The sequence below is a fragment of the Balaenoptera acutorostrata genome, chromosome 10 (genome assembly GCF_949987535.1).
Source record: "Balaenoptera acutorostrata chromosome 10, mBalAcu1.1, whole genome shotgun sequence".
NCBI lineage: Eukaryota > Metazoa > Chordata > Mammalia > Artiodactyla > Balaenopteridae > Balaenoptera > Balaenoptera acutorostrata.
Genome location: NC_080073.1, coordinates 77855394 through 77872839, shown reverse-complemented (window position 1 = coordinate 77872839; position 17446 = coordinate 77855394). Strand labels below are relative to the sequence as shown.

At 38.3% G+C, this 17446-nt stretch overlaps 1 protein-coding gene across 4 annotated transcripts in view; it reads right to left on the bottom strand.

The window, feature by feature from the left end:
• Positions 1 to 7079: 7079 nt before the first annotated feature.
• The window catches only part of SLC25A27 (solute carrier family 25 member 27), a 28343-nt gene continuing 17976 nt past the window's right edge, over positions 7080 to 17446 (bottom strand). Inside the window, exons 7-10 of one of the 4 annotated variants that reach the window (XM_007193829.3) lie at positions 16643 to 16735; positions 15933 to 16035; positions 13963 to 13996; positions 7080 to 10533 (exon numbers count right to left, since the gene is read on the bottom strand). In XM_007193829.3, the coding sequence (XP_007193891.1) occupies positions 13967 to 13996; positions 15933 to 16035; positions 16643 to 16735 (226 nt within the window). In that variant the 3' untranslated portion in view covers positions 7080 to 10533; positions 13963 to 13966. The remainder of the gene's footprint in view (positions 10534 to 13962; positions 13997 to 15932; positions 16036 to 16642; positions 16736 to 17446) is intronic. The other 3 variants (XM_007193830.2, XM_007193828.3, XM_007193827.2) reach the window with 3 other exon arrangements.

Below are 17446 nucleotides of genomic sequence, written 5' to 3'. Positions count from 1 at the left end.
CAGACGCGCAGGCTCAGTAGTTGTGGCTCACGGGCCCAGCTGCTCCGTGGCATGTGGGATCTTCCCAGACCAGGGCTCGAACCCGTGCCCCCTGCATTAGCAGGCAGATTCTCAACCACTGCGCCACCAGGGAAGCCCCATCCCCTCACTTTCAGTCTGCATGTGTCCCTAGGTCTGAAGTGGGTCTCTTGTAGACAGCATATACACGGGTCTTGTTTTTGTATCCATTCAGAGAGCCTGCATCTTTTGGTTGGAGCATTTAATCCATTCACGTTTAAGGTAATTATCAATATGTATGTTCCTATTACCATTTTCTTATTTGTTTTGGGTTTGTTTTTGTAGGTTCCTTTCTTCTCTTGTGTTTCCCACTTAGAGAAGTTCCTTTAGCATTTGTGGTAGAGCTGGTTTGGTGGGGCTGAATTCTCTTAGCATTCCCTTGTCGGTAAACCTTTTGATTTCTCCGTCGAATCTGAATGAGATCCTTGCTGGGTAGAGTAATCTTGGTTGTAGGTTCTTCCCTTTCATCACTTTAAATATGTCATGCCACTCCCTTCTGGCTTGTAGAGTTTCTGCTGAGAAAGCAGCTGTTAACCTATGGGAGTTCCCTTGTATGCTATTTGTCATTTTTCCCTTGCTGCTTTCAATAATTGTTCTTTGTCTTTAATTTTTGCTAATTTGATTGCTATGTGTCTTGCCGTGTTTCTCCTTGGGTTTATCCTGTATGGGACTCTCTGTGCTTCCTGGACTTGGGTGGCTATTTCCTTTCCCATGTTAGGAACATTTTCGACTGTAATCTCTTCAAATATTTTTTTGGGTCCTTTCTCTCTTGTCCTTCTGGGACCCCTATAATATGAATGTTGTTGTGTTTAATGTTGTCCCAGAGGTCTCTTAGGCTGTCTTCATTTCTTTTCATTCTTTTTTCTTTATTCTGTTCTGCAGCGGTGAATTCCACCATTCTGTCTTCCAGGTCACTTATCCGTTCTTCTGCCTCAGTTATTCTGCTATTGATTCCTTCTAGTGTAGTTTTCATTTCAGTTATTGTATTGTTTATCTCTGTTTGTTTGTTCTTTAGTTCTTCTAGGTCTCTGTTAAACATTTCTTGCATCTTCTCGATCTTTGCCTCCATTCTTTTTCCGCCGTCCTGGATCATCTTCACTATCATTATTCTGAATTCTTTTTCTGGACGGTTGCCTATCTCCACTTCATTTAGTTGTTTTTCTGGGGTTTTATCTTGTTCCTTCATCTGGTACATAGCCCTGTGCTTTTTCATCTTGTCTGTCTTTCTGTGAATATGTTTTTTGTTCCACAGGCTGCAGGATTGTAGTTCTTCTTGCTTCTGCTGTCTGCCCTCTGGTGGATTAGGCTATCTAATAGGCTTGTGCAAGTTTCCTGATGGGAGGGACTGGTGGTGGGTAGAGCTGGCTGTTGCTCTGGTGGGCAGAGCTCAGTAAAACTTTAATCTGCTTGTCTGCTGATGGGTGGGGCTGGGTTCCCTCCCTGTTGGTTGTTTGGCCTGAGGCCACCCAACACTGGAGACTACCCGGGCTCTTTGGTGGGGCTAATGTCGGACTCCGGGAGGGCTCACGCCAAGGAGCACGTCCCAGAACTTCTGCTGCCAGTGTCCTTGTCCTCACGGTGAGACACAGCCACCCCCTGCCTCTGCAGGAGACCCTCCAACACTAGCAGGTAGTTCTGGTTCAGTCTCCTATGGGGTCACTGCTCCATCCCCTGGGTCCCAATGCACACACTACTCCGTGTGTGCCCTCCAAGAGTGGAGTCTCTGCTTCCCCTAGTCCCATCAAAGTCCTGTAATCAAATCCCGCCAGCCCTCAAAGTCTGATTCTCTAGGAATTCCTCCTCCCATTGCTGGACCCCCAGGTTGGGAAGCCTGATGTGGGGCTCACAACCTTCACTCCAGTGGGTGGACTTCTGTGGTATAAGTGTTCTCCAGTCTGTGAGTCACCCACCCAGCAGTTATGGGATTTGATTTTATTGTGATTGTGCCCCTCCTGCCATCTTATTGTGGCTTCTCCTTTGTCTTTGGATGTGGGGTATCTTTTTTGGTGAGTTCTAGTGTCTTCCTGTCAATGATTGTTCAGCAGTTAGTTGTGATTGTGGTGCTCTCACCAGAGGGAGTGAGAGCACGTCCTTCTACTCCACCATCTTGAACCAATCCCCTCCAGCTTGTAATTTTCTTAATAGTGTCTTTTGAAGAAAAAATGTTTGTAATTTTGATGAAGTCAAGTTATTTACTTACTGTTTTCTAGGTGGCAGTTTTTGAGTCCCAAGAAATCTTTGCCCAAACCAAGGTTAAAAAATCAAAAACAAAAAAACACCTCCAAGCTTTCTTCTAGGAGTTTTAAAATTTTAGCTTTTGTTTTTAGGTCTATGATCCATGTTGATTTAATTTTGACTATGCTGTGAGAGAAGGATTAAGGGTTTTGTTTTATTTTTGCATATGGGTATCTAATTGTTCTAGTGCCATTTGTAGCAGAGTATACTTTCCTGATTAAATTACCTTGGCACTTTTGCCAAATATTAATTGACCATATGCGAGTGGGTCTATTCCTTGACTCTCTATTCTGTATCTGTCTTTTATGTCAGTATCACACTGTCTTGATTATTATCCAAACTGCTTAAAAGTCAAACTAGAAATTAGGTAGTGCTAATCCTTCAACTTTATTCTTTTTCCTCAAAATTGTTTTGGCTATTCAAGGTCTTTGCTTTTCCATACTTATTTTAGAATACACTTGTCAGGGGACTTCTCTGGTGGCACAGTGGTTAAGAATCCACCTGTCAGTGCAGGGGACATGGGTTTGATCCCTGGTCCGGGAAGGTTCCACATGCCATGGAGCAACTAAGCCTGTGCACCACAACTACTGAGCCTGTGCTCTAGAGCTCGCGAGCCACAATTACTGAGCCCACGTGCTGCAACTACTGAAGCCCGCGTGCTGTAGAGCCCACACACTGCAACTAGTGAGCCCACATGCTGCAACTCCTGAAGCCTGCACGCCTAGAGCCCGTGCTCCAAAACAAGAGAAGCCACTGCAATGAGAAGCCTGCACACCGCAACAAAGAGTAGCCCCCACTTGCCAGAACTAGAGAAAGCTCACGTGCAGCAACAAAGACCCATCACAGCCAAAAAAAAAAAAAAAAATACACTTGTCAGTTTCTGAAAAAAAATCCTGTTGGGATTTTTATTAGGATTGCATTGTAGATAGAGATCAATTTGAGAATTGACTGCTGAGCAATATTGACTTTTCCAATCCATTGACATGGTTTATCTCTCCGTTAATTGAAGTCTTCTTTAGTTTCTCTCAGCACTGTTTTATAGTTTTCAGTGAACAAGTCTTGCATATAGTTTGTTAGATTTATCCTTAAGTTTTGCATGTTTTTTTGATGTTATTGTAAATGATATTGATTTTTAACAATTTTAGTTTCCAATTTTCACTGCTAGTATATAGCAGTATATTTATATTTTTGTATATCAACCTTGTACCTTGTGATTTTCTAAGACTCACTTAATTATAGTACGTGTTTTTGTAGACTCCTTGGGAATCTGCAGAATTCTACACAGTTATATCATCTATGAATAAGGGCAGTTTTATGTCTTCCTTTCCAATATAAATACCTGTTATTTCTCTTTCTTGCCTCATTATATTATATTCTCCTTCTTGCCTCATTATAACTCCAGTACAGTTTTGACTAGATATGGTGAGAATTGATATTCTTGTTCCTGATTTAGGGAGAAAGCCTTCTGTTTTTCACTAGCGTTATGTTAGCTGTAGGTTTCACTTAGATCCCTTTCATCAGGTTGAGGAAGTTCCATTCTGCTCCTAGTTTGTTGAGAGCTCTTATCATGAAAGGATATTGAGTTTTATCATATACCATTTCCCATTCTATGAGATAAATTTTGCTTGTTAATAAGTTGAATTATATTGATTGATTTTTGAATGTTGAACCAACCTTGTATTCCTGGGATAATCCCCACTTAGGTATGATGTATTATCCTTTTTATAATGCTGAATTCAATTTGCTAATATTTTTTCACATCTATATTCATGGGTTTTTTACTTTTTTCAGATTTTTTTCTATCATATAAAATATACAAAAAACTTACCATTTTAACCACTTTTAAGTGTACAGTTCAGTGACATTAATTACATTCACATTGTTGTGCAATGGTCACCACTATCCATCTCCAGAGCTTTTTATCATCCCAGACTGAAACACTGTACCAATTAAATACTAACTTCTCATTCTCCCTTATTCCAGCCCTGGTAGCCACTATTCTGCTGTTTCTATGAATCTGATTATTCTAGGTATCTCATATAAGTAGAATCATATAATACATGCTAATTTGTGTCTGGCTTATTTCACTCAGCATAACGTTTTCAAGATTTATCCATGTCATCGCGTGTCTCAGAATTTCCTTCGTATTTTAAGGATGAATAATATCCCATTGTATGTATATACCACATTTTGTTTATCCATTCATCCATTCATCTGTCAGTGGACATTTAGATTGTTTCCACCTTTTGGTTATGTGAAAATGCTGCTATGAACACTGGTGTACAAATATCTGTTCAAGTCCCTGCTATCAATTTTTTGGGTTATATCTAGACATGGAACTGTTGGATCATATGATAATTCTATGTTTAATTTTTTGAGGAAACCACATACCGTCTTGTATAGCAGTTGTGTCATTTTATATTTTCACCAGCAATGCACAAGGGTTCCAATTTCCCCACATCTTCACCAACACTTGGTGTTTTTTGTTTTTAATAATAGCCATCCTAATGGGTGTAAAGTGGTGCTCGTTGATTTTTTTTGCATCTATATTCCTAAGAGATATTAGTCTGTAGTTTTCTTTTTTATAAATGGGTTTAAGTATTCTGGACTGTAAGTAAACAAATGAGAAGTCAAGGATGTCCTGAGGTTTCCTGGCTGCAGTACAAGGTGTGTAGCACTACAGAGACTCCTGGAAGAAGAGTACATTGTAAAGGGTGGTGAGAAAGGATTGGAACAGAAACTACTGATTTAATATTGTGAATTTTGAGCTCACAAGGACTGTGGGCCATCCTGGTGGAGAGATAAAGTTGGCAATTGAGAAAACATGAGTAAAGCTGGATAAGTGAGTAAGGACCAGAAACACAGATAATGGTAACATCTACCATCTACTGACTGCCTATTATGTGTTTGGGAATTACCAGCCCAAGTGTAGTAGCTAAAGTCACAGAAATGTGTGGCCCCTCCCAGAGAAAGAGTGAACTTTGAGAAGAGGGCCAAGAACAGAACCTTGAAGAACCAAAATTTAAGGACTTGGCAGCAAAGAAACAGCCAATAGAGACTGATAAGGAGAAACAAAAATATAAGTGACAGGAGGGAGTGGTATCACGGTAATCAAAGTAGAATATGATGTCAGAAAAGAAGGGACTAATTTTCCAACGTTTAACTAATTTCAATTTTATTTTCGTCTTTTACGTGTAGCCAGTGAGCATGTCCATCACTGTAACTATTAGTTACCCATCCCTTTTAGTCAGAGCAGAACTGGATTAATAAGGAGAACTGGATTAATAGGGAGTACCCATAAAATAAAATTTATAGTGACAAGGTATAGGTGTTCTTTTTGCTAATGTAAGTATTTCAAGTCTGACATTCTAAATTAAGGTACTTTCTATTTCAATTCTGAAAAGTAAAGATTAAGATTTAAAAATCATCTCTAAATCTGTTATTATCATTTTAACTCAAAAACACACCAGGACAAAACCACACTAGGACAAAACAAAACCCTTGACAACTCATTAGGCATTTTAAAACATTTATTTTAAAAATCAGAATGATGCACTATATTTACTCACATATATTCCTGTTTGTTACCAGTTATTTTCAGCAAACAGACATCTTTAAGCATCTTCATCTGCTTTTATCAAACCTTCAAAGTGGATCCTGCTGCTGTTGACAATCACAGCAGCCTGTTGGGGGTAAAGTATGGGGAGAGAAAAATAATCACGTATTCCTCAGGATTCATAAATAATAAAACACTCGAGTGGGTAAAATGTACATACAAATAGTGATATAATTTTCATACACACTCTAAAATGAATAATATAAACTCATCACATATTTATTAACTGTTAATTGACTAACCAAATATTTTGTATTATTTAAAACTATCAAATTCTAGATTTTTGTACAATAGCGATTAAACTGATGAATACTTCTTTAAAATTATAATAATTACATATGTTTAAAGACACAGGTCTTTTGAAAATGCAGTTAAGCACTGCACATGGTAAAGAATCTCTTGAAATTGAGTGTTACTGACCTGACATAATTATTCTGAAGGTAAGAGGGAAACAACATATGGCTTAATCACGGGTACATAAATGTTTCTTTTTCTTTCCACCCCTAAAAATCTCTGAATTCAACAAATACCTTCTAATTGACTTCTGTGTGAAGTTTCAAAGAGAAAGAGATGTATTGCATGACCCTTGCTTGCAAGAGTTTATTTGTGTAGGGAGGCAGACACACGTCCATGCAGACAGACAGACATCCACAGGAGAAGAAGCAATGGGAGCATGGAGGTGCTGGAGATGTTCAAGTCTTCAGAGATCATTCTAGATGTTAAAGTAGGACTTCCCCAGTGAGGGTGAAGATGAATGGGTGGTAGTGACGGGAGGAAAGCTCGGCGGAGAGCACAGAATGAACACTGCCTGGGAAGCATCCACGTAAAGAGCATCTCCAGAGAAATAAGTGGGGCGATGAATTTGCAAGGTGGTAGGGTGCGGGTACCCAGTAATATGCAAAGCTTAGAAAAATGGGTTGAAGCCAGGTTGAGAGGGTCTTGTATATAGTGTCAAAGATTTTAATTTTTCTTGTGTGTGTGAAGAAGTAATTGAAGGTGAAAGGCAGGGTGACATGTCCAGGGTTGCCTGAAGGAAGAGAACTCTGCTACTAGGTGAAGGAAGGATTTCCAGCCACATAAAAAGTTTGTATTCTACTGTAAGGCCTGAATAAAACTTTCCTCATCCTAAAACACGAGAAATTCATTAAATCCAGGAAAAAACAAATCCCAATAATTTTTTTCAATCCTATATATTTTTCACATGACATTCATATAATGGCTCTCTTCAAGTACATGCAAGTTACGATTCTAGAGTTCAGTCACTTCATCTTATAAAGAAATGGACATCAAGAGAAGAGAAGTGAAAGGACTTGATCATAGTTATACTACTTTGTCAGGAGGAGAACCCAAAATAGGATAAAGGTCTTGAGAATCCATGTTCAGCCTTTCCTCCACATTACCTGGCATTCAATAATAATATATATTTGTTTGGTAATCATTTTTAAAGAGTTCTGATTTAATTGGGGAGAAGAGAATCAAATATTTTCACCTTCAATGTTTTTAACCACCAAGTATTAAAATTAAACATTTTTTCAATGGAGGTCCTGAGAGAATCTGTTTTCATTAACAGAAAAGGACATGTATAACTATTTCAATTGTACATAAATGGTTATACTTAAAAATTTGAAGATGACAGAAAAGTAATTTTTTTTTACACTTAAAACCTCCCTGAATTTGTTTCCTTCCTTTTTTTCTTGGCAAAGTGAAAGAAATTTCAGACTAGTCTTATGATAGGTACAGATCTTAAAATAATGAAGCCAAAATTAATTGATTCACATCATATGTAACTTTTGTTAAGTACCTAATAGCAAAGAAATGCTACTAATGAGAGTAGAGATTTATATAAAAACAAGACATAGTCCTACCACTAGTGGCTTATAATCAAATAGGATTTGGAGCACTTGACAGACACATTATTCCTCACTAAAAGTGAATTTAAGAAATGTTATCTCTTTATTTAGATCGATATGCTAATTCACTTATACATATAAAAAACAAAGGACTGTATATAATTAAAAATAAGAACATGTGTATTTTTCAGTGAGAAAAAAAAATCATTTGTGAAGAGAAAAAATGGGGAAGCTAAGCAAAGGAAGCTCAGAGGTTAAGTATTATCAATACTGAGCTGAAGATAAATACCACCAACAGTTGTATTATAAGAAAGTGAGTCTGAAATGGCTGTCTTTCAGTATGGACACAAAATTACTGAAATTTTATTTCTTTTTATTTACTGTGGGTTATTTTGGAGAGGAACAAGATGATTTCAAGTGGTAAAATAAAGCAAAGTTCCAAGATACATTAATGAAAATGATTTCACTGGAAAAGTACAACTGTGATAGGATATATGTGTTGGATCTACAGGATTTGGTCAGATTCTGGAGGGTCTTTATGTTTTAGCTAAAGTATGGTGACTCCATTCTAAAATGTATGCTAAAGGCAATTCAAATTCATTTAAAATGTCTAAGACAAGAAATGCCATAAAGAAAAAATCTGTTTTTGGAAGATTCAATAGCACTGGACTGGGATGTTGTGAAGATAACATAAGGCATTTACTTGGTACCTAATCAGTGTACAATAACTGTCAGTTGTAATAATAATTAAGAGATCTGTATTTTTATCCTGGCTCTGCTACTAAGTTAGTTATGAGCATGAACAACTCTACTTCTCTAGGCCTCAGTTTCCTAACTTAGACAATGAAAGAATTAAACCAGACCATCCTAAGGAGTCATTTCCGGTTAAAAAAAAATCCAATTATTCGTGTTGAATCCAGACACCAAGGAATAGTCTCACTATGTAAGCAATGTTTTTACCTCAAGCCCCTCAAAGAATAAAGCTAAATAAATTTTTTCATGGTCCAGTTTGCATATAATTATTTTGATCCAATATTTACTTGATTTAAAAATGTATAAAATACACACAAAAAACAAAGTTTCCTAAAGTGGTTCTAATACAGAACACTTGAGAACCTAAGTACATAATATTATTTTAAATAAATTTAACAACTCAATTCATACAGATGGACGAATGCAATGGAAAAGTAGACCACTGAAAGATTTTAAGAGATTAAACTTCACATTCTGTAAATTCTACAAAAACAATAAACCACTGCATATTAGTACATCACATTAAAATATATTTTAAAGCATACTCCCCCTCTTAAATGGCAGTGATTATACATCAGTGCAACCGCAGGGTACTTGTAAACGTTTTTCTGTTCCACATCATTCATGCCCATGATAAATCCTGTTTGGTCAGCTCCACAGTCTTTCTTGGGTCTGAGCTTTTGGGGTTTTCCTATTTTGACAGTTACAGCCTCTACCCATAACTGTAGCCATCCATCCAGAAATGCCCAGTGTCTGAGGTTGGGGGGAACAGGTGGTATAGAGGTGAATCTGAAGAAATCTCTCCCCTTTCTAAGAAAAGGGATGTGATGTAGTGATTGGAGACATAACTGTATACCATAGGCAGTTTATACTTATCACTTTTTAGGCAGGAGGCTTTGTCAAATTGAATAAGATTCAGGCTAGAGACAGCTTTAGTGTGATTTCTGAGTTCTCTCTCTCTCTAGGACCCTAAGCGTTAGGGAAGGGGAGATTAAGAAAGGATTTATGTTGGCTGACTTCATCTTAGCTTTGCTTTTAACGTGCCACCGAGAGGCTGACGATAACAGATGTTTCTTTATTAAAAGGACCTATCCACCCGAGCTTTAATCAAATAAACTGCGTTTTTCATATATTGAGATTCTTGAGAGCTAGTGACAAATTCAAGCTGGAATGGGATATGTCACAAAGCAAACACTCTTTTCTGTTTTCATCAAGATGTGGTTGGTGGCTGTCAGGAAGTCCTTAGCCTGTGGGCTGGAGAGCTAACCAATGAACACAGATCAACTAACGACAGGGCACTGACGGAAAACGGCTTCTTCCCTTGAGATCCAAACATCATCTCAACTTGATTTGTTTTTCATCCTCCTGGCAAGAAAAGGTACATCAACTTCCTTCAACACTAGGGAAATCTCAAAATGTTTATTCTTTCACCTCCCTTTAATTTAAAGTATGCACACTTTAACGGCAACAGAAAAGCGAATTATCAAATTTCAGTCGTAAGTACTGACACGACAGGTTAAATATGTTCCGTGGTCACTATGTACGTATGTATTTTTCCACATTCCTATTGTCTGCTTCAGGTCTAAGATGCTGTCTCCCTTCTGGCATTTCCTCCTCTAAGCAAGCTCTTCAGCATAGAATAGCATCTCGAAGGTCGAATCTTCTTGCTCAAGGTAAGTGGTCAGGATTTGACTCTTCCTTAGAAAACGCTGTGCTGGGTCTCATTGGGTGGCCTTGTGTGATCCAATCAGATTGCTTTTGAACAAAAAGAGGAGTCAAAGAGAACTTGGGTTTCCAGATAAAAATAAAGTGCTGCCCCCTATAAATCACAGTCTCTGTGGAGTAAGGTGTCTTCCTAAAGAGGTAGAAATAATAGGGGGTGTATGTTGCAGATGCCCGCATTTCAATGATAATGAACACTGTATCTTTAAGGGCTGCATCTTTAAGGGCTTAAAATGGACTGACTCCACTCATCTCTCTGATTTTTTCATAAGTAAGCCAGAACACCAGTGACCAAGGGGTCTGAAAGATTAACCAAAGAAGTTAGTGCATATTTCAAAGCAATTATAAATCTTCTACACATATGCATACACATCTTTGAATGACGAACTCATTTTGAATCCACTTAGGCTGAAAAAAAGTATTTTTATTTACTGTGGGTTATTTTGGAGAGGAACAAGATGATTTCAAGTTGGTAAAACAAAGCAAAGTTCCAAGATACATTAATGAAAATGATTTCACTGGAAAAGTACAACTGTGATAGGATATATGTGTTGGATCTACAGGATTTGGTCAGATTCTGGAGGGTCTTAATGTTTCAGCTAAAGTATGGTGACTCCATTCTAAAATGTATGCTAAAGGCAATTCAAAGGTATTTCACCTTTGTAGAGCACCTTATAATTTACAAAGCATTTTCATGTCTTATTTCTCACAGATTTCTCTGAACAAGTTACAATGGAAAGGAAAGGTACTGATATCCCTGTTTTATAGATGAGGACACTAAGACTTAGCAATCAGATGCTTGTCAGCATGTTGTGGAGCTAGACCACGGCCTTCTGCCTTCCATTCCAGGGTTCCTCTTACTGACTGTTACTGGATAAAAGGCTCGGGCTCGGCATGCCTGAATTCTAGGCTGGGCTCCTTGCCTCTACATGTAGTTTACATATGAAGCGTGAGAAGGAGGCACTTAAGAACATGAAAGTGAAGATGAAAGATTAACCTTTGAGAGTTAGGTCATAAAACCAACACCTGGTGTATCACCTAATGAATATAAAAATTCACATTAAATGGAGAAAAGGGCTTTTAACTCAGAAAGAACTGACTATGAAGGTGTAACTGTGCCAAAAGGAATTATAAGGGAATGAGGATTATTCAATAACAGAAGATAAAAACGCTAAAGACACAGAGGAAAATCACAGAGGGAACACTGGAAGTAGCCATCAGAGAAAGGGTGTCTCGGATCCAGTTCTTATCTGGTTTGGTTGATAGGTTATGGGTAATATCGATCAGAGAGGAACTCTGATCACATTAGAGTGGAGAAATAAGCTTAAGCAATTAGAATGTAAAATGTATTTGGTTAGAAAGTTTGTAAAGCAATATTTATGTCATTCGTGTTTGGAAATATTGAGCAAGTTATACTGGTAGACAGAGAATATAATAGTGGAGTTAGGAGAAGACATCTTAGTCAGTGAAATGTACGAAGACATAGACAAAATAAAGAAGTTGTGACGAAACCACACTCTTGTGACAATAAAAATGAAGTGAGCCAAAGATATGACTGCAATTGGATCTAGAAGCGGAGGTCTTAGTTAAGAATGGACTATGCAATCATTCCTAATTGCGCTGGTAATCAGACTTCTTCCTCATAGCACCCAAACTATATGCAAATGAAATAAATATTAATCAGGGATTGAGCAAAGCGAGGTCATATTTTCTCTAACTAGTGGAAGGAACTGGGATTGGGTTTAGCTGGGTTTAGAAGAGGAGATAAAGAGGAAGATCATATAGCCAAATAGCATGCATAGTATATAAACGGGATATACTGAGACTCTTCATAGAGGCGCATGTGGCCAGTACATGCTTTTACTTGTTTTCTCCTCACTGGCATAGTTGTACCACTGAAAATAATCCAAGTGTATGTGAACCCATGTTGTCATAACTGCTGGAAAAAGAAGTTTTTCTCCATTCCTATTACTGTGGGGCTCAACACGTAAGTGCTCTTGGGTGTATCTTTTTCAATATTAAGTTCACAAATAAGCTCTTCCTGTTATTGTTCTGTGTTCAGCAAGCAACCTTCTGATTATAACTTGGCTCCCAAATAGCTTGAAGTTAGCTGTCCAGAGGACTTCAGCATCTGGATCACTGGCCAAGTGTATTTCTCAGAGTGGCTGAGCCAATGTTGTGGTCCAGTCATCGGTTTCAATGAGTTTGGCTGAAGGGCATCTGTACGTGCAAGGCCAGTTTACTCGGAAGTGCTCAGGAGTTAGGCTTCTAAGCTCAGGGTTCTGCACTGTGACAGACCAACAAGGCAATGCCACCCTGGTCATCTTTGGTGGTAATCCAGCCTGTCTCTGGTAACATTTCTCCATTACCACGACCTGTCTCTTTTCTTTTAAAACTTCTATAATGAGCTGCAGGATCTTGAGAAATTCAGTATACTGTCTTAGTTAGGAGCATGGGTTTAGTTAGAGTTGAACAGACTTGCAGTTAATTCCCAGCTCGGCCATATACTAGCTACATGAACTTGAGTGAGTTTCTTATATACTCTGAGCCATGTTTTTCTAATCTGAAAAAGGAGGATAACCCCACCTATTCTACTAGGTTCTTGTAAGACTTAGAAAAATAATTAATGTGGGTAAAGAGCTTTAGCACAGAGCTTGTCATATATTAAGCACTCATTTTTGGGGTCATTTATACTTCCTGAGTCTCATGTATAAAGATAATGGGTCAGATCAAGTGGTCTCAGTGCTCCTTTGTACGTGATGTTCTCCCTGCCCCTCACTTCTCCTGACCGATTTTGTTTTTCATCAGTGGTCTCACCCATCCTCATAGTCTCTCACACTAGAAACATCAAAGTCCAATTTCCTTCTCTCCCTCCCTCCCTTTCTCCATCTGATCGTTTACTAAGTCTTGTGGAGTCAAGCACAAATGTTCCTGGAATCCATCTTCTCTCCATTTCTACAATCATCTCCTGGCTAGACCACTGCCGAAACGCCCTTTCTTGCATTCTAGCTTTCAGTGTAGCTTTGACATTGCTGCCACAGGAGTCTTGTCCCCAGGCAAATCTTAGCACATGGCTTCCATGTTCAAACAGATGCTTGCTACCTGCAGACTTTCACCTAAACTATTGAACTTGCCCCCACAAGATCTTTCTCAGCCTCGTCCCTAAGTGCTCCTCTAGCGTCCTCTCCCACCACCTGCCCTCTGAGGACCTACTGTCCAGCCACACGGAATTTCCTGCAGTTCACCAGACATATCGGGGCCACACATGACTTGGTGCCCCTCCTCATGTTGCTCCCTCACGCTTTTCTTGACCTACTGATCAAGAAGACACCTCCTGATCCTTCAAAGCTCAGATCAAATATCACCTCCGGGAAGCCTTCTGGGACTTCCCAAAGAGTTCAAGCCATTTGACGCCACTATCTGTGTTCTCCTGTTTTGTTCACAGCACTGGCAGCCTCTTTAGTAAGACTGTGTCCTCTGGAGTCAGACTGCCTGGGTTTGAGTCCCTGGCTCCCACAGTTACGAACCACCCAGTCAGGTCAAGTTATTCAGACACTTTACGCTATTGTTTCCTCCTCTATAAAAGAGAGAGATGATAGTTAACTTACTAAAGAGATAGTTGGGAGAATTCAATGAGTTAGGCTGAGAGCATGATTAGCATAGCACTGGCCATATACCAAGTGATTTAGTAATATTAGCTTCATAATTTCTGTAATTTTAACTACTTACGTGTCTATCTTCTCCCATCACATTGTACGCTCCTCTAGCGCAAAAAAAAAAAAAAAATAAACATCTTATTCCTTGGTGTTACCAGCACTTATAATAGTGCCTGGTTCATGCAGGCCAAGTCAATATCTTCCTTTCCATTAAATATCCACAGATTTGAGATAACTTCAAAGTACAATCAAGACAATCAAAATTATATTTTACAACTTAGGTATGCTTTTGTATCAGATATTGCCAAGGGCTTTGTCTATTAATTTCATGTTAATAGATAGATACCTACTACCCTTGGTGATGTCATTTATCCCCAAAGCTTCAGTTATTATCTGTGTGTAGACAGTGTTCAAATCTCAATCTCCATCCTCATGATTCTAAGATCCAGGCCAATATATTAAGCTAGTCATCTAGATATCTCTTCTTAGATGACCTACAAGTATCCAAAACTTACCATATCCAAACTAAACTTGTTATTCTACCACAAAATCTTCTTCCCTGCAAATGGTCCCCATTTTAGGAAATTATATCATTGTTTGCTCAGGGCAGGAATCTGGGAATGAATCCTGACTTTTCCTTGCCTTCTCCAACCATTTCCCCATCCAGTCATGTTCTTTTTTATCTCCTTTCTATCTCCTAAATATTTTAAAATTCTATCTTCTTCTGTCCCCACTGCTATATTCCAGTCCAAGTTATCATTATCTGTCATCTATCACTACTCCTGGTCTTTCCTCAACCCCCATGGCAGCCAGAAAGGTCTTTCTAAAAGTGCACATGTCATCAAGCCAATGCCCCTCACTCTCATGGGTCCTGTGTCCCTTCCTGATCCAGTCCCTGCCTCTCTCTGGCCTCACCCTGTGCTGCTCTCCTCCACATCTCTGTGCCTTGGACAGCTGGGTTTTCTTCAGTTCTTTGAATTCGTCATATTCTTTGTCCACTCCATCTAGTTCCTCCACCTAGAATGTTCTTTTCTGCCCTTTTGACCTGGCCAAGTCCTACTCATTTTTCAAATCTCAATTCAGAAGTCCATTCTCAAAAAAAAAAAAAAAAAAAAAAAGAAGTCCGTTCTCCAAGGAGGTTTTCTTAATCTCCCAGGTTAGGCTGTCCTTACTTGCTATATATATTCTGATAGCACCAGGGATCCCCAACCCATGCCCCTGACTCTTCCACTCATTGCTTCTGGTTTCTTAGTGTTTGTCCTGACTTAGACTGGAAGCTCCTGACCTAGACTGGAAGCTCCAGCACTGGAGCAGGGGCTGAGACTCTTAGGTTCATCCCAAAGCCAGGCATCGAGTACAAGGCTTTGCATGGAGTAGGTGCTCAGTTAATATTATTATATCATATTGTGTAAAGTATTGATTGTTTGAATTTCTAAACCCATAACTCTTCCATTCTTTCAAATATGTTCTAACTTACCAAATGCTTGAGTACCTTGTTTTTATTATATTTGTTATGTTACTAACGTAAGTCTATCTAATTCTACATCTTAGTTCACTTCAGTAAAAAATAGCATCCAGACTAAATAAAAATTATATAATGTTTTCTTCCTAAGCAGAGCTTTGTGGTGATAAGTATTAATGGGTAATGCAACATTTATCATCAAAGTAACTAATTTTGTTTGAAACAGTAACATTTTGATAGGAATGGTCTCATATGAAATCTGTATACCTATCTCAAAGTATAATATTTTGGCTAAATAGCAAAACGCTTTACATTTCAGAACAATCTATCCACTGGCTTTCTAACAACATAATATCAACCTATTCATTTCTGATGTAACTGAATTATTTTACCTTAATCTACCAAGGGACTTGGAGGTAAAAGAAAATGAAAAGAGATGTAGAAAAGAAAGAAAGAACCATGGTTGGGGGCAGAACCATGCCAAAAGCCAGAAGAGAAAAGGAAAATATTTAGAGAGGAAAAGTGATTTAAGAATTAATATAAAGAAAACAAAAACAAAGGCAGGAAAAACCTAACTTTACCATTCGCAGCCAAGAGGGTAAAAAGCCTTTATAGAGACTCATGAATCCTTCTCCTTGAACAGCCTGAATCAAGCAGTCAGTTGATGATTTATACAGAAGGCCCCTAAAAAGGAAAGAAGACAATTTTGTTAAATTTCTTACGTGTAAATAGATGTATAAATAAAATTTTTAAATGGTCTAAGAAAACTTACTTAACTATTTTCTGCTAGCTTAGAAAAAATAATATTTGTGGTTCTGTATATAGAGAGCACCTCTTTTGAGTTTAAAGATATTTTCAAGGTTGAGTTTTCTGATTCACCCCATCCTTGGTCTGATAACTTAGAATTCACTCCACCTGATCTCTTCCAGAGAGAACATACTGTTTTATATCAGGTCAAATTACCCATGTTACCTCTAAGTCATAAGCTTCTGAAGGAAGTGCTCTGGAAATTCTCAACAGAGTATATTTTCAAAAACTGTTTGAAAACAACAAAGTCATAATAAACACCTTGTGTCTAAATAATACGATGGGTAAATTAGCTTATTTCCCCAAATGCACAGTACTTTTCCATCAGACACAAAGCAGGTAACTGCATAAAAACAATTTCCTGGTTGAACACATGTAAACACAAAAATACATTTCCATCAAGAATAAATACAGGGAAGGGTCTTTAAAGAACAATATTATTACAGACATTCAGATCCATGGATACTGAAGACTTTCTGTCTACCTTCCTTGTTTATCTCGCGGTTGATTCATTATTCGGCTTTTGATGACATCAGCGGGTGTTCCCAGAATAGAAGCTACCAGTCCAGAACAAAAACTATAGATACAAACAAATGAAATAGAAAGATAATATGTAGCAGTTTCTAACTTTTAAGGAAAGGGGATTTGATATTTAGAAATAATGGAATACTAAATCTAGTACTATAATATTCTTCATAATAATGCTGTTTTAGCTTAAAATCAATGATAACTTAATTCATTAAAGAGGTAGGAAAAAAAAAAGAATCTCCAGTCAACAAATATACATTGAACATCTGTTGTAGGCAGGCACTCTTGTAGGCAGTAAACAAGACAGATAAGATCCTGTCCTCAAGGCACTTACTTGGGAGAGGTAGAGGAGAAATGAATAATGTGGTTAGTGCTATGAAAAAAATAAAATGAGATCATGTGATAGGGAGTAACTGGGTGACAGGCAGTCATGGAAAGGCTCGTGGGTGGCAGCAGGTCTCAACATAGATGCTTCCTTCTCACCAGCTAGATGAGAGACTAAAGAAGCAGGCAGAGAAGGCTAATTTAAGGAGTTTGATTTATTCTCCATGCAAAGGGAAGTCATTGAAAGGATCGTAAGTGTGGGAATCACATAATTTGGTTCATAATTACCCCCTCTTGAGAAAGGCTTCTGGTCAGTTACTCAAGACAGACAAAATGGATGTGGCCAACCCACTACAGAGTAAATCAAGATTCTGTAAATGAGTGACTAAACAATTCAGAGACCACCATCAGTTCATTATGAATGTGGGCATGAGCG